General features: G+C 42.6%; 2 protein-coding genes across 5 annotated transcripts in view; one reads left to right on the top strand and one right to left on the bottom strand.

The window, feature by feature from the left end:
* GNAT2 (G protein subunit alpha transducin 2) overlaps positions 1-1,822 on the bottom strand; it is a 60,131-nt gene extending 58,309 nt beyond the window's left edge. The window contains exon 1 of the mRNA XM_070745123.1: positions 1,622-1,822. The gene's annotated coding sequence lies outside the window, so the exon portion shown is untranslated. The remainder of the gene's footprint in view (positions 1-1,621) is intronic.
* AMPD2 (adenosine monophosphate deaminase 2) overlaps positions 1,104-21,744 on the top strand; it is a 90,232-nt gene continuing 69,591 nt past the window's right edge. For 2 of the 4 annotated variants that reach the window (XM_070745118.1, XM_070745116.1), the window contains exon 1: positions 5,879-6,052. In XM_070745118.1, the coding sequence (XP_070601219.1) occupies positions 5,974-6,052 (79 nt within the window). In that variant the 5' untranslated portion in view covers positions 5,879-5,973. Of the gene's footprint in view, positions 1,551-5,878; positions 6,053-21,744 lie in introns of those variants that run through there. The other 2 variants (XM_070745117.1, XM_070745119.1) reach the window with 2 other exon arrangements.

The following is a 21,744-nucleotide window of genomic DNA, read 5'->3' as shown; positions in this document are numbered from 1 at the left end:
ATTAAAAAAGGATGGGGGGGGAGGGGCTTTTTGATCAAAATAAAAATATAAGTCTCAATTTTTCCAGTTCAATTTTCATATCATTATGTTCATAAATGTTCAAACTAGTTTTCCAGTTGAAAAAGTTTTCAAAAAGATCAAATTCAAGTACCTAAAAAAATTATTTTTGGTCCGGTCATATACGAACAGAAACAGACTCGAAGTTATGATTTTTTTTTGCCCAGAAAACAATTAGCCACCACCCCAAAAATATTTTTTGATGATCAGCATTGTTAAATTGAGTAAATGAATGCCTAAGATTTTAAAGAATATTTCGGATTTGGAGGATAAAAAAATAAAAAGTGAAAATGGTTGCAAGCAGCCGAGGGGGGGGGGAGGCCTTATTTCTGATATTAAAAAACCAATAAGAATCATTTTTTTCAGTTCCTTTATATTTTTCTTATATTCAGAAATGTTCAAGCTACCAATCCCACACCAACTTTAGTAAAATAGAATGCATTTTGCAAGCAAAACTATCCATAAATTGAAAAAAAAATCACAAAAACGGGGGGGCGTGCATTATATCCGCAAAATAAACCAATAAGATTTACTTTTTTCATTTCAATTTTCATATCATTGTGTGCAGAAATGTTCAGACTACTTTCCAAGTGAAAAAAGTTTTCAAATTGACCAAACATAAGCACTTCAAATGAAGAGTTTTCGGTCCGGGTCGTATGTGACCCGAACAGAAGATTTGTAACTTTTTTTGCCCAGCAAAAACTAAGCCCCCCACCCCCCAAAAAAAATTCTCATAGAGAGAACCCCTGAAATGATGAAAAGTCATGAAATTTCAAGTTTCAGATATGCAGGGAAAATTTTTTTACAGGGACTCAAACTTGGCTTCGGGTCGCATACGACCCGAACAGAACAGCAGGGTTAAATATTACAAGCATCTGTCATCAGGGCAGGTCCTCAAGAGAAGGAGGGCAAAACAATTTCCCCCCATAATCTGTCGAGCACGGCCGGAGGTTTCTTTTTCTTCTCCTTTTCGTTTAATTACTAAGCATTTCCCATTTTTGCCGCATGATGGGGCTGCGCTTCGGCCAAACCTTCCCGGCTTGACCCGATTCGCTTCCACCTCCGCACCGAGGCTCTTGAACTCCCAGCCTGACCCCACCGCGATTTAATTTCGCCGGGCGGCCCGAGCCGAAGACCGGCTTCCTCTCTCTTGTTTGTTTGTTTGTTTCCAGCCCAGCGGTCAGCACGGGCTATTCCGGACCCAGCTAGGAGGAGGAGGAGAAGAGGACGGCCCATCAGTGCTGCTAACAGAGCAGCCCGGGTTGCGGGATCGCATCTTTCCAGCCCAAAAACAACAACACCCACCCAGCTGTTGCTTGGACCCTTGGACCGGGAAGCGCTTGTGCAACCCTCCACCCCCGGCTCAGCCTCGCCTGGCGCCGGAGGGCCGCTGCCCTCTGCCCGATTTTCCCTGCTTTGCTGGGGCCTTCACTTTACTGGACCTCTCAGGATGGCTTCAGGTAGGGAAGAGCCTTCGCTGTTTTGAAGCAAAAGTAAGTTCCGGATTAAGCTCTTTTCTTTCTCTCCCCCCCCCCTCCCCGTCGCCTTCCTCCAGCTTTACTACCTCGATCTGGGTTTCTTTCCACCTTCTTTCCAAGCTCTCCTTTAATTGCCGCTCGGAGTATTGACGATTATAAAAACCCCTCGGGAGGTAGCAGTCTCATCTCTCTTTTTTTTTTGGAGCCACGCTTGGGCGCATCCCCGGCTGGAAAGTTCTCAGCTCCCTTCTCTTAGCTGGTGAGGAGGAATCCACCGTCCTCCTCGGGAGTTTCCGAGGCACGAACGACGCCGGCGAGGTTGCTCTTTAAAGCCGGTGAAAGGTCTCCAACCTGGGCAACTTTTAAGACTTGTGGACTTCAACTCCCAGAGTTCCTCGGCCAGCTTTGCTCTGAAGGAGTCAGCTTTGCTGGCTGAGGCACTCTGGGAGTTGAAGTCCACAAGTCTTAAAAGTTGCCCAGGTTGGAGACCCTCTACTCTAGGCCGTCTGTAAGCTTCAGCTGACCCAGAATCCAGTAATGTAGGCAGGGACAGACCTGCCTTGGTATTATTTGTTATTATTATGTATTAGATTTGTATGCCGCCCCTCTCTGAAGACTCGGAGCGGTATGCCTGTGGAATACCTCTGCTCCACTGCACCAGTTTACTCGCATGTGCTATTCAAGGTACCGGTTGCCACTTATAAAAAGCTTTGCTGGCTGAGGAACTCCGCGAATTGAAGTCCACGAGTCTTAAAAGTTTACCGAGGTTGGAGACCTCCTGGTTTAGGAAGTCGTTCGCCGCCCTGAGTCGCGGTGAGAAGGGCGGCCTAGAAATCTAATTAATAAAATAAAAATAAATAAGGCGGAAAGCGGCGATGTGTGGAAATTTGGACGCAGCCAGCAAAAAATGGACTTTATTTCTGGGTCATTCCCCCCCCCCCCAACCCCGCCGTCCCGGAATCCTCGTAAGCGTAGCTCGCTTGAAAGACAGTACTGATGACGTTACCTAGTTTGGCAATGAAACGTCTGCAAGAAAAACAAACCCAAAGGCCCCCTCAGGTCAACTACAAAGATTCTCCTTTTATTGGTAGCTCAGGTTTTTTTAAAACTTAAAGCCGGGAGAGCCGCGTTAGGAAAAAAAAATCATTTATTTAAGAGTCAGGACTAGTATTTTAAACGGTCCCGGTTTGCGGAGAGTGTTTGTGTGTGTGAAACAAATATTGACTTGGAAGCCCCACGCAAGCGATAGCAGCAGCCTCTCTGGGCGCCATTTCCCAATTATAAACGGCCTTCCTGCCCCGCCCCGGAGGGAGAGATACTTTTCTTCCCTGAGGCGACACATTATTTTCTCGGGGTGCGGCGACCGCCCTGCCAACGAGTCCCCCGGAGGAGGCTCGGCTTGGATCCGCACCCCGCTTGCAAAAGTCTCCGCCTCCTTTCCTTGCCCCGTAGGCGGAGCGTCTGCGCGCCGGGCCTCTCGGCGTTGGGAAACCGGGAAGAACCGGCCTTTTCGAATTCCGCTCCAATGTCCGACGCCGGCCTACGGTGCCTCCCCCGCCCTCCGGGCGCTTTCCCGCTAGGGAGACGAAGCCTCGGCCGGAGGAAGCCCCTTTTTTCGACCTGTTCTCCGCCTACCCTCAAGCGCTGGCCTTGACTCCCAGGCTGCTAGCGCGTCACCAAAGTAGGCCGCTTCCGGTTGAAAAAGAAAGGCTTCAAACAAGCTGATTGGGGTCAAAGCGCAACTTTTGCATTTAAAAGCCACTTTAAAAAATTATACTTGCCATTAAACTGTCATGCACACCTTTTTAACGTCATGGAGGCAACCGAAGTGTAAATTTTGAACCGTTCCCGCTTTCTTTCAAATGGGGAGACGCCTTTTAAACCGGGTTGCTTAGCCCTCATTGCATCGAATGAAAGGGGTGGATTTGTGGCTTTTAATGTTTGAAAGCGATTAAATGAGCAAGAAATTGCTTCGAATTGATTTGGAGAGGGGTGTCTCACCCAACAGGGCAACTAAACTAGTCCACTAGTGAACGGAATTGTAGAAACCCAGCCAACTTGGTTAATGATTATTGTTCTCCACATTCAACATACAACAGAGTTGAGGGTGGCTTATAAATTGCAATAATAAATAAAATATTAAATATTAAATAAACTTCATAAACCTTCAATATATCTTGATATACAGTACCTATATCATCATTCAAATACTGTACTATAAACTAGATCCCGTTCCAGACTTGGTTAATGAGTATCTGCGGTATGAAGAAGGTTTAAACAAGCCAGGCTCTTATTTGTCCTGTAAAGCTTGGCTGCTTCCATCATTCCATTGATTGTTGGCTGCCACCCTGATGTGCCAAAGGTGTCAAGAACAGCTCCCCCCTTTTATTTTTAGGTGCTGGATTGTTGACATCCAGAGTTCAAGGGTTTGGCAGAGGCTCTTTTGGCGCCCTCTCAGATTTACAAGCATCTTGCCTGTGGTACCTAAGCAAAAATGGGAGGGGAGATATTAATGAAAGAAGTTAGGGGGACTAGGATTGGCTTTTATATATCTATATATTTATATTTATTTGATTTGTATGCTGCCCATTCCTCTAGGGACTCTAGGCGGCAAATAAATCAAATTATAGAGTCCCAAGGCCGAAATAGTATCCTAGTCTCCCTTAATTTTAAAATTCACCTCTACTTAAGAACTTTTCTAAATAAGAACCAGGTGTTCAAGATTTTTTTTGCCTCTTCTCAAGAACCATTTTCTACTTAAGAATCGGAGCCTGGAAAAATTTCCCAGGAAATTTGAGAGCTGCACGAAGGCCCAGACAGTTTCCTGCCATTCCCCCTTTAATCCCAGCCATCTCGGGCTTTTCTGGGCTGTCAGAGGAGCCTTTCGGTGGCGGTTAAGGAGACTTTGCCAGTCCAGAGCAAACGGAGCATTTTCCTTTCTCTGGGCGCTTCGAGAGGGAATAAACCACTTTGCTGTGGTGACTCCCTCGCGCTGCCTCCCATACACCTGGCGCGAGGTTGCCTCCCGGAGCGTCTGGGCATGGAAAGGCAAAAGGGGGCGCTTCGCCCTGGCTGGATCAACTCGGCTTCAGCCAAACCAAGGAGTCACCACAGTGAAAGAAAGGTGCTGACTACAAAGTGAGCAAGCAAGAGGGGAGGGGAGCCCTTCAGCATGGGAAGGAAGAGGAAGCAGGCAGCTTTCAATCATAAGAGCGTGAGGTTCTCCCTTCTCGCCTGCCTGGATTTCTCTCTAGTGCAGTGTATGGGAGGCAGCCTTGTGCGGGGTGTATGGAAGGCGCGTGCTCCTGCACGCCCCCTCAGAGTCCCTCTTTTTTTTAAGCTTTAAAGTTTTGGATTTTTAAAAATTCCCCTCACCTCCTTCCTTCGGCAGCGACTGTCCTCTTCTTCCTCCTCCTCTCACCAAAATTCTGAGCTTTTATTTCTTTCCTAATGGGTTTGCACGCATTATTTGCTTTTACATTTATTCCTATGGGGAAAAATGCTTCTACTTACAAACTTTTCTACTTAAGAACCTGGTCATAGAACGAATTAAGTTCTTAACTAGAGGTACCACTGTATATATATATATATAGTATATATATATATATGTATGTATGTATAATTTGTATTTATATGCCGCTCACTCCAAAAAGGACTGATATTATATGATATTACTGTTAATATCATACAATATTACTGTTAATATCATAAATTATTATATATTAACAGTAAGATGATATTGCTGTTTTTGTATGCCGCCTAGAGTTCCTAGAAAATAATATATATACGAGGGTAACCCAGAAAGTAATGCACCACATTACTAATGCACATTACTGGATGGATGGATAGATGATATATTTATATGCCGCTCACTCATAGGTGCTAACAGTAACCATAAATACAACGACAATAAAAAATATAGCAAAACAACAACAATAAAACAATAATATCCTAAAAAACCGTACATGGATTGCAGTCATTTCATATACTGTATATGTTATGATCTTATTAGTATTTGTCCCATGTCCCTCCCTCCCTTAAATGACTGCAGTATCACGCTCTTCTTCAGCTGCAGGCAGCAGCGGAAGGTGGGAGGGTTTTACAAAGCCTACCCACCGCAAGCCCCGCCGAGCGACGCCATCCATGCATTGAAAAGCTCTCTCGCCCTGTTTAAACACATAAGGAACGTCAACCAGCGTAATTGGGAGGAGGGGAGGGGGAGGTGTGTGGAAAGAAAGAGAGAGAGAGAAAGACCCGCCCCGATCCATCCCCGGGGGATCTGCGTGGCTTTTCTTATGTCTTTCCCACGCGCCTCCATCCATCAATCAATAGCAAGGGGAGGGGCGAAGCCCTCACTCGTCTCCGCCTTCTTTTGGAGCGCGGCGGCTGCAGCAACGCCGGCTGCAAGACTTCTTGCTGAGCACCGGGAGCGAGCAAAATGTCCTCGGGTGTCGGTCCCCCCAAGAGCGGCTCCCCACTGAGGAAGCGGGCCAGCCTTCAGGCTCCCAGCCCAGGAGGTGAGCATCTCTCTGGCTTGCTTCTCCGGCTTTCTGTTAGGTGTTGGAGAAAAGGGGAGATAAACGCATTCGTCACGAAATTAACTGCAATTGCTTCTTTCCTTATATTCACGTTCTCTTTTTAAGGGGAGGAGGAGAAATAGAGAAATAATAATAGTAATAATAATAATAATAATAATAGCAATAATAATAATAGTAATAATAATAATAATAGTATTATTATTATTATTATTATTATTATTATTATTATTATTATTGGCAATCAGGATACTTTTTATTCGTATCCCTTCAGCGTTTGTGTGTGGGTTTTTTTTTTTTTAATGATGCGATTATTCAAACAGGAGAGATGGTTGCTTCCTTGCCGGATGCTTAAGGGCACTTCTCAATTTTTAAAAATTCAGGAATAAGTTTTCCTGGGTTGGATCTCGTACCCCCAATAACTGTGTGGCATGGCAGCCCTGGGAAGAAGGAAAAGGGAAGGGATTTCTTGTTTGCAGCTGGAGGTGTGTAGGTAATGTGGCGTGGTGGGTTGTGTCCTCCCTTTAATACACATGCGCCATTCTCTTTGTGCATACCGGCAGCTTTGATGAACCTGGAGAGCTCCAGATCTGGTGGGATTTCCTACTTATCCTTAAGCTAGTTGGAATTTCTGGGAATTTGCTGTAACGGGTGCAGTGGAGGGATGCAAAGAGGGCCCTTAAATTTGGGAGAAAGACCTGGCAAATTTTGTGCCGTCCTATTGCTCTCCTATTATTCCTATATCTCTTCTTCTATTCTTTCATTGATATATTTTATTCCTATATCTTCTATTCTTTCTTAGATATATTTTGCTATGAGTATATGCTCTATAACCTTCGTTATGTATTTTACTATGTGTATACCTACTAAAACCCTCATTGTGCAATGGACAAAATAAATAAATAAATAAAATAATAAAATCCTAACGGCAGCTGTTTGTTTTATGCAAGGAATCTTTCCATAAAACACTTGAGACTAAAGCTTCTGTGTTGTTTCTTTTATGCCTACTTGGGCCAATTGCAGAAAAATTACAGGAGGTGCCAAAACATTTGATGCCACAATTGCTTCATACACTCTTGACTTGCTCCCTGGGGAAGCTATTAGAAGGGCTGGTTGAAGGAAGGATGCTCACAATTGTTTATTTAAATTTAATAACCTGAACAGAAATCCTGTTCAATAGATCCAGAGTGTTAGTTAAGTGAGACCTGTCCAGAATAAAAGGTAAGACCATGTTTTACGGTACAGGTTAAGCTCACCGAGATAGTGTGAAATTGCAGGTACTGTCATTTTTGTATGCGTGTGAATAAGCAGTGGTAGCTAACTTGTATAAATTAACTGTATTCTAATGTCACAATGATCTACAGCAGTGTTTCCCAACCTTGGCATTTTGAAGAGATTCTCTGGCTGGGGAATTCTGGGAGTTGAAGTCCAGATCTCTTCAAGATGCCAAGGTTGGGAAACACTGATCTACAGTGACCGTAAGGTGCCCATGTTTTCTTTTCCCCAGATTGTGTTAGCAAAGAAGGCACGGTTCACAATTTGTTTTAAGCATACTGGAGGATCTGCAAGGTGCTTCTTACTGCAGCATTTCTTAAATTCTAGGCAATTATGAATCACTAAAGAAATATTCAGAAAATGCAGGAACCACCCAATTAGATTTTTTAAAAATCCATTTTTTTATTTTTAACAGCATGAAAGTTTATATTAAACAGCTAGTAGTCAGGGGATTTTTTACTCAATGAAGGAACCCCCCCACCATTACTGTATTGTATTTTCTATTGGCTTTTTCTTGGATTGTTTATGTGAGAACATAATTCCACTTATCACATTACATATAGATTCATAGTCAGTATCTATACTCGGTACTTGTTTACTTTTGCCGGTGTTCTTCGTTTTATTACTCACCTTGCTGCCAGCATTATTGCTTCAGAGGTAGAGATTTTGACCATTGATCCATTTTTGTGAAGCAGCTCACAGCCACTGAATGCAGAAGATGGGAAGGAGTAAATGTGATTCTTGTGTGACCAGTTGACAAATTACTGTGGCAAGACTGGTAGACTATGTGGTGGGCCTTCATGGGCCATTGATGATCCATAAATCACTATTCTAATACTGTAGTACTAACAGCTCCATAAGAAAACAGCCTGGAAATATCACTGAGTAGAGGCAACATAGTAGACATTTTTTAAAAAGTGATTTGTTGTTTCCTAGCTAGGAGAAGGAGAAAATGTGCTACAACTCTTAAGTAAATGCTGGCTTAGCCAGTAAAGGGACAGTGAGTGAGAACGAAACTAAAAATTTCCCTGCCTGGATTTTTTGCTATTCGAATGGAGGTGCGGGGGGGGGGGGGGCAGGGGAGAGAGAGAGAATATCAATATTTCTATTTCTATTTCTAGTTATTAAATTTGTATGTCGCCCCTCTTCATAGACTCGGGGCGGCTCACAGCAGTGATAGAAACAATGTACAATACAAATCTAATAATATGAAGTTAAAAACCCATAATTTAAAAAACATGCACACAACACACCATACATAAATTATATAGGTCTGGGGAAGATATTTCAATTCCCCCATGCCTGACGGAAGAGGTGGCTTTTCACTTATGTTTCACTTATCACCCACCTCCTCCCATTAATTACTGTATGACTATAACTGTTGCTTGTGTCCTTATGATTTATATTGACTGGTTCCTAATACGATTTGTTTTATTTTATTATTTTATTATTTTATTTTATTTATTTTATTTTATTATTTTATTATTAATTGGATTTATATGCCGCCCCTCTCCGAGGACTCGGGGTGGCTTACAACATATTTGATTGTTTATTTGTATCCTGACTATCGTTAAGTGTTGTACCTTATGATTCTTGACAAAGGTATCTTTTCTTTTATGTACACTGAGAGCATATGCACCAAGACAAATTCCTTGTGTGTCCAATCACACTTGGTCAATAAAAATTCTGTTCTATTCTATTCCATTCCATTCCATTCCACTCCACCTCACTCCACTCTAAGATTATGTCACTATATCCTTTAACACTAAAGTTTGGTTTTTATATATTAAGGGGTTTTAATTTGCTTTTAGTATTGGATTTTATTGTACATTGTTTATGATTGTTGTTAGCCACCCCGAGTTTTCGGAGAGGGGCGGCATATAAATCCAATAAAACTTGAAACTTGAAACGTAAGATTCTAGTAATTCTTGTATTTATTTCTTCTGGTCTATACGCTTCATCATTTGGAAAGAGAAGTTAGTAGGGTGTAAGGCACACTCCCCAATATGATTGTGGCAAAAGATACACCTGAGCATGCCACCTAAAGTCACTTGAGTAGGTGAATCAAACTTTTTTTTCCTGTTTTGAGCTTTTGTATTGCGGCTTCATTTAAGGCGTGATAGAAGAAGTAGTACCTGCAGTGCTTTAGATAAGAAGAGTGGAAGTGATATTTCCAAATATGCAAGTCTTGTAAATTGGGATATTTTGTCTTTAAAAAAAAAGAAAAGCAAATAGGGTCATCTTTAAAAAGCCTCCATGGACATGACACAACCAGTCTTCATGTGCAAGTACTTCTGCAGCGTGGGGGTCTCTGGTTAACACAAGATGTTATATTTGCTTCTACTAACTGTTGTTCCATCTGGCTTCTTTTTATGTTGCCTTAGCAAGATCCAGTTTTTCTTTCCTTGGAGTAATAAGTCTCCACCATACAATTGATTATTAAAGTTCTTCTAACTCAGTTTTTCTCAAATAGTGGGGTGGGGCCCCTGCGGTCACAGAGTGATGGGGGGGGGGACCCTGGGGAATGTGCCTTTTTTGCTACAGGGAGTAGGGTTTTTTTTTGCAGTGACCAATAGCACACGGCATAGAGAGGGAGCTATGAAGTACATATAACAAACCTTAAGAGACTCAATGGAAAAAATACTTAACAGGGATGAAAAGAAAGGAGGAGAGAGACGGAGATAATGAGACAAATGTAAGTCTCCCGAAAGCTAAGATGAAGAAATATGATAAAGTGTATGTAGTGCTTGCCTTCACTGGGACTGCTGTAGGTAAACATACCGGAGGAAAGATGGTATGTTTACTGTGTCTAAAAATATTGGCAGCGGACAGCATGAAGCCAAATAAATTAAGGTATCACTTAAATACATTACACCCCAATCACGCTGATAAGCCGATTGAGTTTTTTCAGTGAAAACGTGCTGTATATTGCAAACAATCGTCCCGGGGAATGTGAAGTATTTACTTCTTCGGGGAGGGGGGTATAGCAGAAAATAATTGAGAAACACTGCTCTAACTACTTTGGATGGCTTATATATTTGGAGATGTGTCTGTTCTGAAAAGGATCAGGCAGCAATTGATCAAGTCAGTGTAAAAGAGGTCAGAAAACATGTAGTGCGCTGATGAATATGAGACTCTTTTAATCTGTTGCTTTTTCTGTTTTCATATATTTCAGGATTTTAAAATGTCTGCTTTCAGGTTTGAGCTAGATGCCTAGATGCCATAAATAAATAAAAAAACTAGACAGTGGGTTTATTGTAACTTCTTGTGACATTTATTTTCATCCTGGATGGAGAAGCTTGTCCTGAATGAGGTTTACCCTAAAAGTACTCAGTGTATAATGACATTTTCTACCACAAAGATAATAATGTTGCAATCCAAAGGAGAGGTTCTATTTTAGCCTAGCATAAAAAGACTATTAAAAAGGAACTTCAAAAACAGCAGTAAGTCTTTAAAAAGTACTAGACTGCCCTTGACCTGTTGGATCATCATTTTACAGATATTTCCTTACCTACCGCATTTTTCAGAGTATAAGATGCACCTTTTTCGTTCCTAAAAGAGGTTGATAATTTGAATAATCTGAATGTAGCTTTTTCCCTCCAGCCCTAACTAGCTGCTAACGATGTTCCCAGCTCTTATCGGCTTGCAAGCTCTTTCATTGTTTCTCTCTGCAAAGAATGTTTTCCAAGCCCTAAGTCTTTGCAGGTTTTTTTTACATTGGTCAAACTTGCTCCAAATGTTTCTTTTCAGCCCTAACCAGCTGCTAACAATGTTTCCACTGGCTTGCAAGCTCTTTCATTGTTACTCTCTTCGAATAAGCTTTTTTTTAAAAAACCCTCACCAGGGGATAAAATAATGTGCTGAAGCTGATCAGACTAAGGACACTAGCCAGATGAATATCTGGTAAGCAGATTCTTTTCCCTATTTCCCCCCCCCCAACCCCCCCCCCCAAGGTGCAGCTTATACTTCCAAAAATACAGTAAATAGGGAAATAGAATGGCCATGGGTAGACAAAAAAGCAGTGGAAATGACAGTGACTTCTGACTTCCTGCTGATTTCCCCATTTATTTTTCTTGTGGGAACCTGGCAGAAAGTGTTGAAAATTATAATCATGTGACTGCTGATGACCAGGGCAATGGGGCATTGTAGTAGCCACAATTTTGTCAAATCTCAATTATGGGAGTAATAAGACCCACATATGGATGCATTCTTTAAGTTAGCTCATTTGAGGTAACTACTTCAAAAAATTTGTACTGATGTTATACCGTTCCACCTAACTGAAGGTTACAAATAGAGTTTTAGTAATACATAAATAGGAGCTATTAGAGAAAATGATAAAAAGTTGCAAGCACAATCTTTTTCCTGCAAGCGAGGAACATGAATAACAAGTGAAATACATGAATGGTAATTTGCGAGGTACATTTAGTTTGATACAGTAATAAAAACTAGGGAAAAATACAGGAAATGTTCAAACCGTAATCTCCAAATCCTTTGAGTTAACTTTCCCTGGCAGCCAGAATATTTTTTCTGAGAACTTCTCTATTTTTAAAACTTAAAAACAATATTGACTAGATTTCTCAGAACATTTCTGGAACATAAGCATATTTACTCGTTTTAAACTCAGGAGACGAAATCCTGCAGCTCAGAATGATCACACTGTGTGGCCTAAAAAGTCTTTCTCATCTGGGAGTTTTATAGCAAGACAACAATTTTAGGGTGTTCCTTCAGTCCCAGTTGGAGCTCGACCACCACCACAGGTTAGGAAATCGCTTCTTATTTATAAATGTGGCAGAGGATCCCTGGGGGTCCCACAAGACTCTTTCAGAGGTCTGTGAAGTCACAATTATTCTGCAGATATTGGAGATATTTGCAAAAATTAAATTAATATATTTATTATTTCTATTATTTTTTTATGAAAAGCATTTTATGTTAATATCTAATTGGTTTAATGTTATTTTACATGATTCAATAAATAGTCAGTCTAAATTTGTTAGGGTAGCAAGTTGATAAATAAACATTGGTTTTCTATATTTTTTTAAAAGGGATGTGGTGGCTCAGTCGCTAAGACGCTGAGCTTGTCGATCATAAAAGGCTGGCAGTTTGGCAGTTTGAATCCCTAATGCCACTTAACAGAGTGAACCCCCGTTACTTGTACCAACTTCTGCCAGTCTAGCAATTCGAAAGCATGTAAAAATGCAGGTAGAAAAATACGGACCGCTTTTGATGGGAAGGTAACAGCGTTCTGTCTCCCTTCGGTGTTTAGTTATGCTGGCCACGTGGCTACAGAGATGTCTTCAGACAGTGCTGGCTCTTCAGCTTTGAAATGGAGATGAGTACTGTCCCCTAGAGTCTGGAACAACTAGCACATGTGTGCTAGGGCAGTGATGGTGAACCTTTTTTTCCTTGGGTGCCGAAAGAGCTCACCCATTTTTTCCTCTATAACAATTTTATTGAGGGCTGCATGAGGGTTATGTTGGACCTTGATGTGTGTGTGCTGGGATGGAAGTGGCCAGGTCAATGTCACTTGTGTCAGCACCTACGGTGGCTTGAGTGCTTCGCCAGTGAAAATAATTCAATGGCTGGGGAGGGTGAAAACAACTCCCCCCACCCTCGGAGGCCCTCTGGAGGCTGGAAACGGCCTGTTTCCCAGCTTCTGGTAGGCCCAGTACGGTTGTGTTTTGCCCTCCCCAAGCTCCAAAGGCTTCCCTGGAGCCAGGGGAGGGTAAAACGCCCTCCCCATTCCCCTGGAGGCTCTCTGGAAGCCAAAAATGCCCTCCCAGAGTCTCCATGTGAGACAAAAATCAGTTGACTAGCTGAGCTAGGGCAACAGCTCACGTGCCAGCAGATATGGTTCCATGTGCCACCTGTGGCACCCGTGCCATAGCTTCACCATCACTGTGCTAGGGGAATCTTTACCTTTTACTAAAATTTAAGAAACATTGCGTTAGACAGATGATAGGTGTTGGAGATGAAATGTGGAGGTGAGAGTTATATTTCTCTAGGCCAGTGTTTCCCAACCCTGGCAACTTGAAGATATCTGGACTTCAACTCCCAGAATTCCCCAGCCAGCAAATGCTGGCTGGGGAATTCTGGGAATTGAAGTCCAAATATCTTCAAGTTGCCAAGGTTGGGAAACATTGCTCTAGGCTATGAATGGTAGAAGTACCGATTGGGAAAGATAAATTGAGCTCTGGAATTAGGGTGCTGTATAGGATTAGGACAGTGGTTGACGTCTTTTTGGAGGTACATTTAACATTTTGTGCCTCTGATTTGCAGTATGGTTGGGGGTCACATGACTCCCACAGGGAGAAACACATATTCATGGTTTTCGTTTTTGCAGTAGACCTGCTTTGGACTTACACCACAATTTTCATCTGTTTCCCAACCATGTTGTCAGTTTACCAGAGTAGGAGTCAACTAGAATAGGAATCTTATAAAATAAACAACTATTACAGCTATTTGCAGAGCTAGTCCATTGGTGTTGACTTTAGAACTATTAAACCCAGTTCTGCTTTGAATAGGATATCTCACAACTGGTCATACTTGTTGAGGCTGTTGCGGATTCTGCTTGAGCAACATCTAGGCAATTATTCTCCCATTGTCAGTTTAATGGAAACATCTCTCTTGTTTAACAATGCTCATTTCTTTTCTCATTTGTTGTCTGTGTGTGTGCAAGACAGAAATAAAATGAACTTTGTAATATTTCCTTCCCCGCTCTCTTAATTTGCATGCAGCCTTGTTTTCTTTTTGTTATGGCTCCAGGTAGTTTACAGTAAACAAAACATATTGGAAAAACACAAGGAAATACAGAACAGCAGGCCATCTGAAAACAACAACAACAAATTTGGATTGCCCAATGTAAAGCAAGTCCAAAAGTGTATTATTTTACACCCTTCATTTATAAGCAGAAGCAAGATTAGGAAATACCTCTGGGGAGGTATTCTTTCACAGCCCTGCAGCAACTGGTTCAAAAGTCCTGGTTTAAATGTTGCAATCGCTGTTTCCTGTGATAGACAGACACAAAAATGGACCTAATGGGAGAGTCAAATGCTTTGGTGTAAGTTTCCTTTGTTCTGTCTTCCCTCCAAAAAATTCAAGGTGGTCCATCAGTACGGTATCTTCCACTCACCCGTTATTTCCTCTATAACATGGATGCCTTCTGCCGCACGAACCCCAGCGGCCGATTAGGTCCCACAGAGTTGGCCTTCTCTGGGTCCCGTCGACTAAACAATGTCATCTGGCGGGACCTTCTCTGTGGCGGCCCTGCCCCTCTGGAACCAACTGCCCCCAGAGATTAGGACTGCCCCCACCCTCCTCGCCTTTCGTAAGTTATTAAAAACTCATCTTTGTCTCCAGGCATGGGGAAACTAACACACACCCCAATTGTCAAGGGTGATGTATGGTTTGATTGGTTGTGTGATTATTTTATTATAAGGGTATTAAATTGCATTTTAAAATTGGATTTGTACACTGTTTATGTTGTTGTGAGCTGCCCCGAATCCTCAGAGAGGGGCGGCATACAAATCTAATAAATAATAATAATAATAATAATAATTATTATTATTATTATTATTATTATTATTATTATTATTATTATTACATGGATGTCAAAATCAATTTTATTGAGGGCTGCATCAGGGTTGTGTTTGACCTCGGGTTGAGGGGGCGCTGGGATGGAAGTGGCCAGCTCATTGTCACTTGTGTCAGCACCTATGGTGCTTGAGTGCTCCGCCAGTGAAAATGGGCTCCCAAGCTCCATTTTTGGTTGCCATGGCCTCTTGCAACCCTCTGCCCGTATAAAAGGAGCTTGTGAAGGCTGTTGCACACGGCCCGCCTGAGCTCTGTTTTCACTGGCAGAGAGTTGCAGGAGGCCATGACAACCGAAAAGGTAGCTTGTGAGCCCACTTTTGCTTTCAGAAACACCACGGGCCAGTCTGTTTACAGGGTGGCCATGTGGGCAGATCTAAGTACCCCGCGGGCCGGCTCTGGCTCCCAGGCCTTGCATTTGACAGTCCTGCTCTATAGCAATCCTGTTATGTGAGTGGCTAGGTGTCTAACATTTCTGCTCACAATGAAAATAAGAAGAACCTGTTTAATGAAGCAAACTTTGCCATTGATACTCGTCTTGGAAAGATGAAGGCCTCTGCATGATTTATTTTGCATCGTAGGAAATGTTTTTCATTTGCCATTGGTATCTCTCAGATCCAGCAGAATGACGGAGGAGATTACTCTGTGTTTCTGAGTTCAGCTGCAGCTTCGATTCCTTCTGATGCCGGATACTGTGTTTCTAAAATGAGAATGGCATCTGCCACACAGAAAGTTAGAATTTCTGAATTTGGGTTGGAATTGAAGGCAGAGAGATCTGGTGCAATGCAGAATATGTGGGTAGGATATTTTTTTTTTTACTTGGATAAATGCTGGGGTGGTGGTGGTGGTGGTAGAACTGAAATTAGCTTGAAGGCTCGCTGCTTCTCTTTCTGATAGCTTCTTTCCTTCTTCACTGCAGAAGAAGGGACCAATCCGCTTGTCAGAGGTCTGAACAAATGGGCAGTTGTGGAATTCTTGGTCCTCTCTGAAGTTGGTTGGCTGAAGATGTTTCATTATCTGCCTACCGTAACATCTTCAATGCAAATGGACAATTGCAGAGAATTTTCAAAGCTTCTGGGTGTTGGTGGGGCTCAGTTACTTGGTCTGTGAACAAAACTGGTTTTAACAGTATCATGTTGATGTAACATGTTGACCCAGGCACTATATGCACCAAGACAAATTCCTTGTGTGTCCAATCACACTTGGCCAATAAAATTCTATTCTATTCTACAGCCATTATCCGTGGAGATTATAACTGCAGTGATGTCTAGTTTTAAACTAAAGTCTTTCTGTGAACAAAAGGATTCGTAACAGGAAGAAGTGCTGCTATATATAGCTTAATATTTTCTGACTTTTCCCAACCGTTAGAGTAAGGCTTCAGAAGTGAGGCATAACCAACCGTTTGCTGTTTTCTGTTTTACCCCAAGAAAAAAACAAATGTAAATACGGTATAGCAAAGCCTTCCCCATAATTTCTTCATCCCTGGAAGGAGGGAAAAAAGTCATGTGCAGAAACTCGGTCAGGAATTGACAGAATAACAAAATGCATTTGCTTGGCTAAACTGGGATATCTGTGAAATGGGCCTCTTTTATTAACTGTTCTCGGCTATAGCTTTCCCCACTTACAGTCTTTAGCAATAGCAATAGCATTTAGACTTACGGTGTATACCGCTTCATAGTACTTTTACAGAATCCGAATACAGAATAAACATATTGCCCCCAACAATCTGGGTCCTCATTTTACCCACCTCGGAAGGATGGAAGGCTGAGTCAACCATGAGCTGGTGGTGAGATTTTATTTTATTTATTTATTTATTGGATTTGTATGCTGCCCCTCTCCGTAGACTCGGGGCGGCTAACAACAGTGATAAAAACAGCATATAAAAATCCAATATTAAAACAGTTAAAACCCTTATTATAAAACCAAACATACAGACATACAGACATACCATGCATAAAATTGTAAAGGCCCAGGGGGAAAGAGTATCTCTTTTTGAACTGCTGAACTACAGTTAGCTGAAGTAGCCTGCCATGGTGCACTCTAACCACTGGCTCTTTCTTGTGGTTGCATTGAGTAGAGGTGCTGTAGACACAGCGAGTGAAGGGCAGACTGTCCTAACGTGTCCTTGAACTGTGCACAATCCAGCAAACTTTTCAGAGAGAATTGCTGGATTGATTTCCCAGAAAAAACACGAGCAGTTGCCACAATGGGTGGGTATACTTTCATCAGTTCTGTAATTTAAGACAATTTTTCTAGAGCACGACATTTTTAAGATGGGGGGAAGGTTGCTATATGCATGTGATTAAGGGTTTAGGCTGCCCACTTTCCTATGGAGACTCTTTCAACCCCTCTTATTTCCTTAGCCACAGCTACAAGCTGACTCAGACTCTGTGTATTACAAATAGTCCTTGACTTAACAACCAGTCATTTAGTGGTCATTCAAAGTTGCAAAGACACTGAACAAAAGTGACCTATAATCGGTTTTCGCGCTAAACAGCATCCCTGCAGTCATGTGATCAAAATTTAAAGTCTTGGCAACTGGCATGTATTTATACAGTTGCAGTATCCCGAGGTCATGGGATCACCTTTTGTGACTTTCTGATAAGGAAAGCCAGATTCACTTAACTCCCATGTTACTAAGTTAGCAGTTCAATGCTTCACTTAACAACTGTTGAGAAAATGTTGAGTGAATGAAATGGCTGGATTTTTATGGTTTTGGGGATTTTTAGACTTTTAAATTAATTAATTGGATATTGTATATTGTTCATTATATGTTGTAAGCCGCCCTGAGACCTCAGAGAGGGGGCGGCATAAAAGTCGAATGAATGAATGAATAAACAAATAAACAAACTGGTAAATAAAGGTGGTGAAATGGGGCAAAATCCACTTAGCTGTCTTACTTAGCAGTGGAGACTTGAGCACTATTTGCATTTGCAAACAGTTGTCTTCTAAGTTAACATATTGTAAATCTTTCATTTTCATCTCTGGTACATTTCTTTGGGCAGTACAACATTCTTTTATGACATGCTGCAACATAAAGGCAATATGTGATGACCCAGGGCATAGCACAGAGATAATATTAAGAGCTGGCAGTTCAAACCGGCCCTTTTATTGCTCCAAATCTCCCCAGACAAACCTCAAACAGCCTCTGGTCACAGTTAGTCCAGCCCAGTGCTTTCTGCACACCAATAAACCCCAAATTTATCTAGCAAAACACGAACAAAGCAAGGGGTTCAAGAGGCATCAGTGCAAGAACTCAGCATTTGTTCCTGACAAATGCCCCTCCCCACAGCATCTCCTTAAATCTCATTCCCCAGATGTGTCTGGTGAAGCTGGGTGGCGCACTCTCCTTGTGAGTAGCCTCCTCCATCTGAAGTGATCCCACCTCCTCTGCACTCTCCAAGCCTTTGCATCGGAAGGGTTCATGCTCCTTGGCTGAGCTTTGTTCCTCCTTGTCTGCAGGCCTTGCTAATTCCGAACAGCCTGACCTCTGCCCTTCCCCAGTTTCCTGCAAGACCAAGGGAGCTGCCCTCTCACTAGCTGTCAGTTCTTGTTCCAGCTCATCTTCCCCCTAAGAGTCAGACAATGGGCATGGCACAATATAAAAGACAGAACTCCTATCTCCTTTGCAGATCTGTTGTGGGATACTTCAGTCAATGACCAATCATTCCTGCCTTTCAGCTGTCGTATTCCTATCTGGCAAACAAGTGTTCTACATAGAATATAGAAAAGACCTCATGGTCCATCTAGTCTGCCCTGATACTATTTTTTGTATTTTATCTTAGGATGGATCTGTGTTTATCCCAGGCATGTTTAAATTCAGTTACTGTGGATTTACCAACCACGCCTGCTGGAAGTTTGTTCCAAGGATCTACTACACTTTCAGTAAAATAATATTTTCTCATGTTGCTTTTGATCTTTCCCCCAACTAACTTCAGATTGTGCCCCCTTGTTCTTGTGTTCACTTTCCTATTAAAAACACTTCCCTCCTGAACCTTATTTAACCCTTTGACATATTTAAATGTTTCGATCATGTCCCCCCTTTTCCTTCTGTCCTCCAGACCAGCGTTTCCCAACCGGTGTGCCACGGCACACTGGTGTGCCGCGAGACATGGCCAGGTGTGCCACCAAGCTTCAGCTGGGCGGGGCGCTGCCGGTACTTCCGTCCTGGGGCTCCCGCTCGCAGCTGTCTCCTGCTCGATGCCGCGGTTTTCGGCGCTCTCCTGCTGGGCCCCAAAGAAGGAAGGCAGGAAGAAGGAGAGCTCCATTCTTCGCACCTTTTTCCCGCCTTCTTTCTTTGGGGCCCAGCAGGAGAGCGCCGAAAACCGCGGCATCGAGCAGGAGGCGGGGGACAGCTGCGAGCGGGAGCCCCAGGACGGAAGTACCGGCAGCGCCCCGCCCAGCTGGAGCTCCTCTTTCGTCGACGGCAAGTGTCCGATGGGAGCGGGGGGGGGTGGGTGGCCGCAGCGGCCGCAGGCAGTCAGGGGAGATGGCGGCGGCGAGAGGGATCGCTCTCTCTCTCTCTCTCAGCTGACTGCAAGTGGGAGCCCTGACGGTGGCGGTTGGACGTTCTGCTGGACGTCGTACATGCAGGCGCTGCGTGCCTGGCATATACGGTGTCCAGCACCACGTCCAGCTGCCGCCGTCAGGGCTCCCGCTTGCAGTCAGCTGAGAGAGAGAGAGAAAGAGAGACATATAAGAGGCAGAGAGAGAGAGAAAGAGAGACATAGCAAGAGAGGCAGAGAAAGAGAGACAGAGCAAGAAAGAGAGACAGCAAGAGAGGCAGAGAAAGAGAGATAGAGAAAGAGAGAGAGAAAGAGAGACATAGCAAGAGAGAAAAAGAAAGAGAGACATAGCAAGAGAAAAAGAGAGACTTAGCAAGAGAGGCACAGAGAGAGAGAGAAAGAGAAAGAAAGAGAGACATAGCAAGAGAGACAGAGAGAGAAAGAGAGATAGCAAGAGAGGCAAAGAGAAAGAAAGAGACATATAGCAAGACAGTGAAAGAGAGAGAGAGAGCAAGAGAGAGAGAAAAAAGCAAGAAAGAGATAGCAAGAGAGACAGAGAGAGAGAGAGCAAGGGAGAGAGAAAGACATAGAGGAAGGGAAGGAGGGAGAGAGAAAGAGAGCAAAAAAGAGAGGAAGAAAGAAAGAAAGAAAGAAGGATGGAGAGAGAGAATGAAGGGAAGGAAGGAAAAGAGAGAAAGAGGGAGAAATAGAGCGAAAGGGAGGAAGAGAGAGGGTTTTTTTGTCCAAACTTTTCTTTAGCCCCCCCCCCCTTTCAGTGTTCCCCAGGATTTTGAAAATACGAATAATGTGCCGCGGCTCAAAAAAGGTTGGGAAACACTGCTCCAGACTATACAGATTGAGTTCATTAAGTCTTTCCTGATATGTTTTATGCTTAAGACCTTCCACCATTCTTGCAGCCTGTCTTATTTCTGAGAACATAAGCCTGTACCATCCAAACATGCAGAAGTATTTTGTTTGCGTATTAGTAAAGACTCTATACAAATGGATATCTTAGTGTTGTTTGGATTTTATTCCTGATCTTTGCAAGGCCAGTTCACTAAAAATATTTTTTAGTGTTTCTCTTTTAAGCTGTCAAGAGCAGGCAATAACCTTGTGGCCGAAAGCTTTTGACATATAATTTTGCAGCAGGCTGGTTGACTATGTTAAACTTACTCCTGAATTTTTAAACAAACTTGAGATTTCTTTAATGGTGTTAAACTGACGGTTTTCATATGTGAGGCTTACATTTACTACATTTGCTTGGTTGTTCTGTATGAGGAACGCAGAGGTTTAATTGAAACAATTTCTTTTGTTGCTGCAACATCAACAATAATTATTTGCTCCAGAGGCACTATAAGTGTTATTCAAACTTGCTTTTTAGTTTTATGGTAATTAACTTGCTGCTTAGTGCCTTGTACAATTACATGTTTGGAAAATGTTCAGCATGTCCACTCTAAAATGTTGACCATTTCCCAGTAATTGTGAAGCAATATTTATTTTTTAGGGGAATTGTATAAGCAAAAGACCCATTTTTACAGTACTTGAACTAAAATAAGCAAGCAAAATGATTGTATATTTAGTTTGGAAAGTAGGCAAGTTTATGATGGATGCTATGTTCAGAACTATTTGTAATATTCTGTTCATTCCATAGTCCCAAAGATATATTACAGTTCCCCAATTTCAGAATGTTGAGATGATTGGATGTTATTTCCCCAATCCTGGGGCAATAATTCGTTAGTAGGTAAATTATGGCAGTTGTTATCCAGCATATCTGGAAGGTATCATGTGGAGTATGGATTTTTCAAAATCCATATAAAAATATCACTTTTATAACTTTTTACATCATTCCCTTGCTCTGCTTATAAACAGATCCTAAAACTGATGTGTCATATGTCACGAGCTGTTGTGGGTGGACTGCACTGGCTTCCGATTAGTCTCCGACTGCAAATCAAGGTGATGGTCATTACCTTTAAAGCCCTACATGGGCCAGATTATCTTTGAGACCACATAGCTCCCAGCAACTAATAAGGGCCACAGGATTGGCCTTCTCAGATCCTGTCAACAGTGTTAGTTGGGGGGGGGGGGGGCGTGTGGTAGGACCTTCTCTGTGGCTGCTCCAACTCTCTGGAACCAGCTACCTCTTAAGATCCAGAATGTCCCCACCCTACTGGCCTTCTGGAAGGCTGTAAAAGCCTGGCTTTTCTGGCAGGCCTGGGGCCATTGACCTGATAATGTACCATCGAAATCCAGCCATAAATGGAATGCATGGTTTTTAACTGTTGGTTTTAAATAATTTTTAAATTGCTT

Source organism: Erythrolamprus reginae, chromosome 3 (assembly GCF_031021105.1).
Source record: "Erythrolamprus reginae isolate rEryReg1 chromosome 3, rEryReg1.hap1, whole genome shotgun sequence".
In the NCBI taxonomy this organism is placed as follows: Eukaryota; Metazoa; Chordata; class Lepidosauria; order Squamata; family Dipsadidae; genus Erythrolamprus; species Erythrolamprus reginae.
This window is presented reverse-complemented; position numbering and strand designations above follow the sequence as displayed.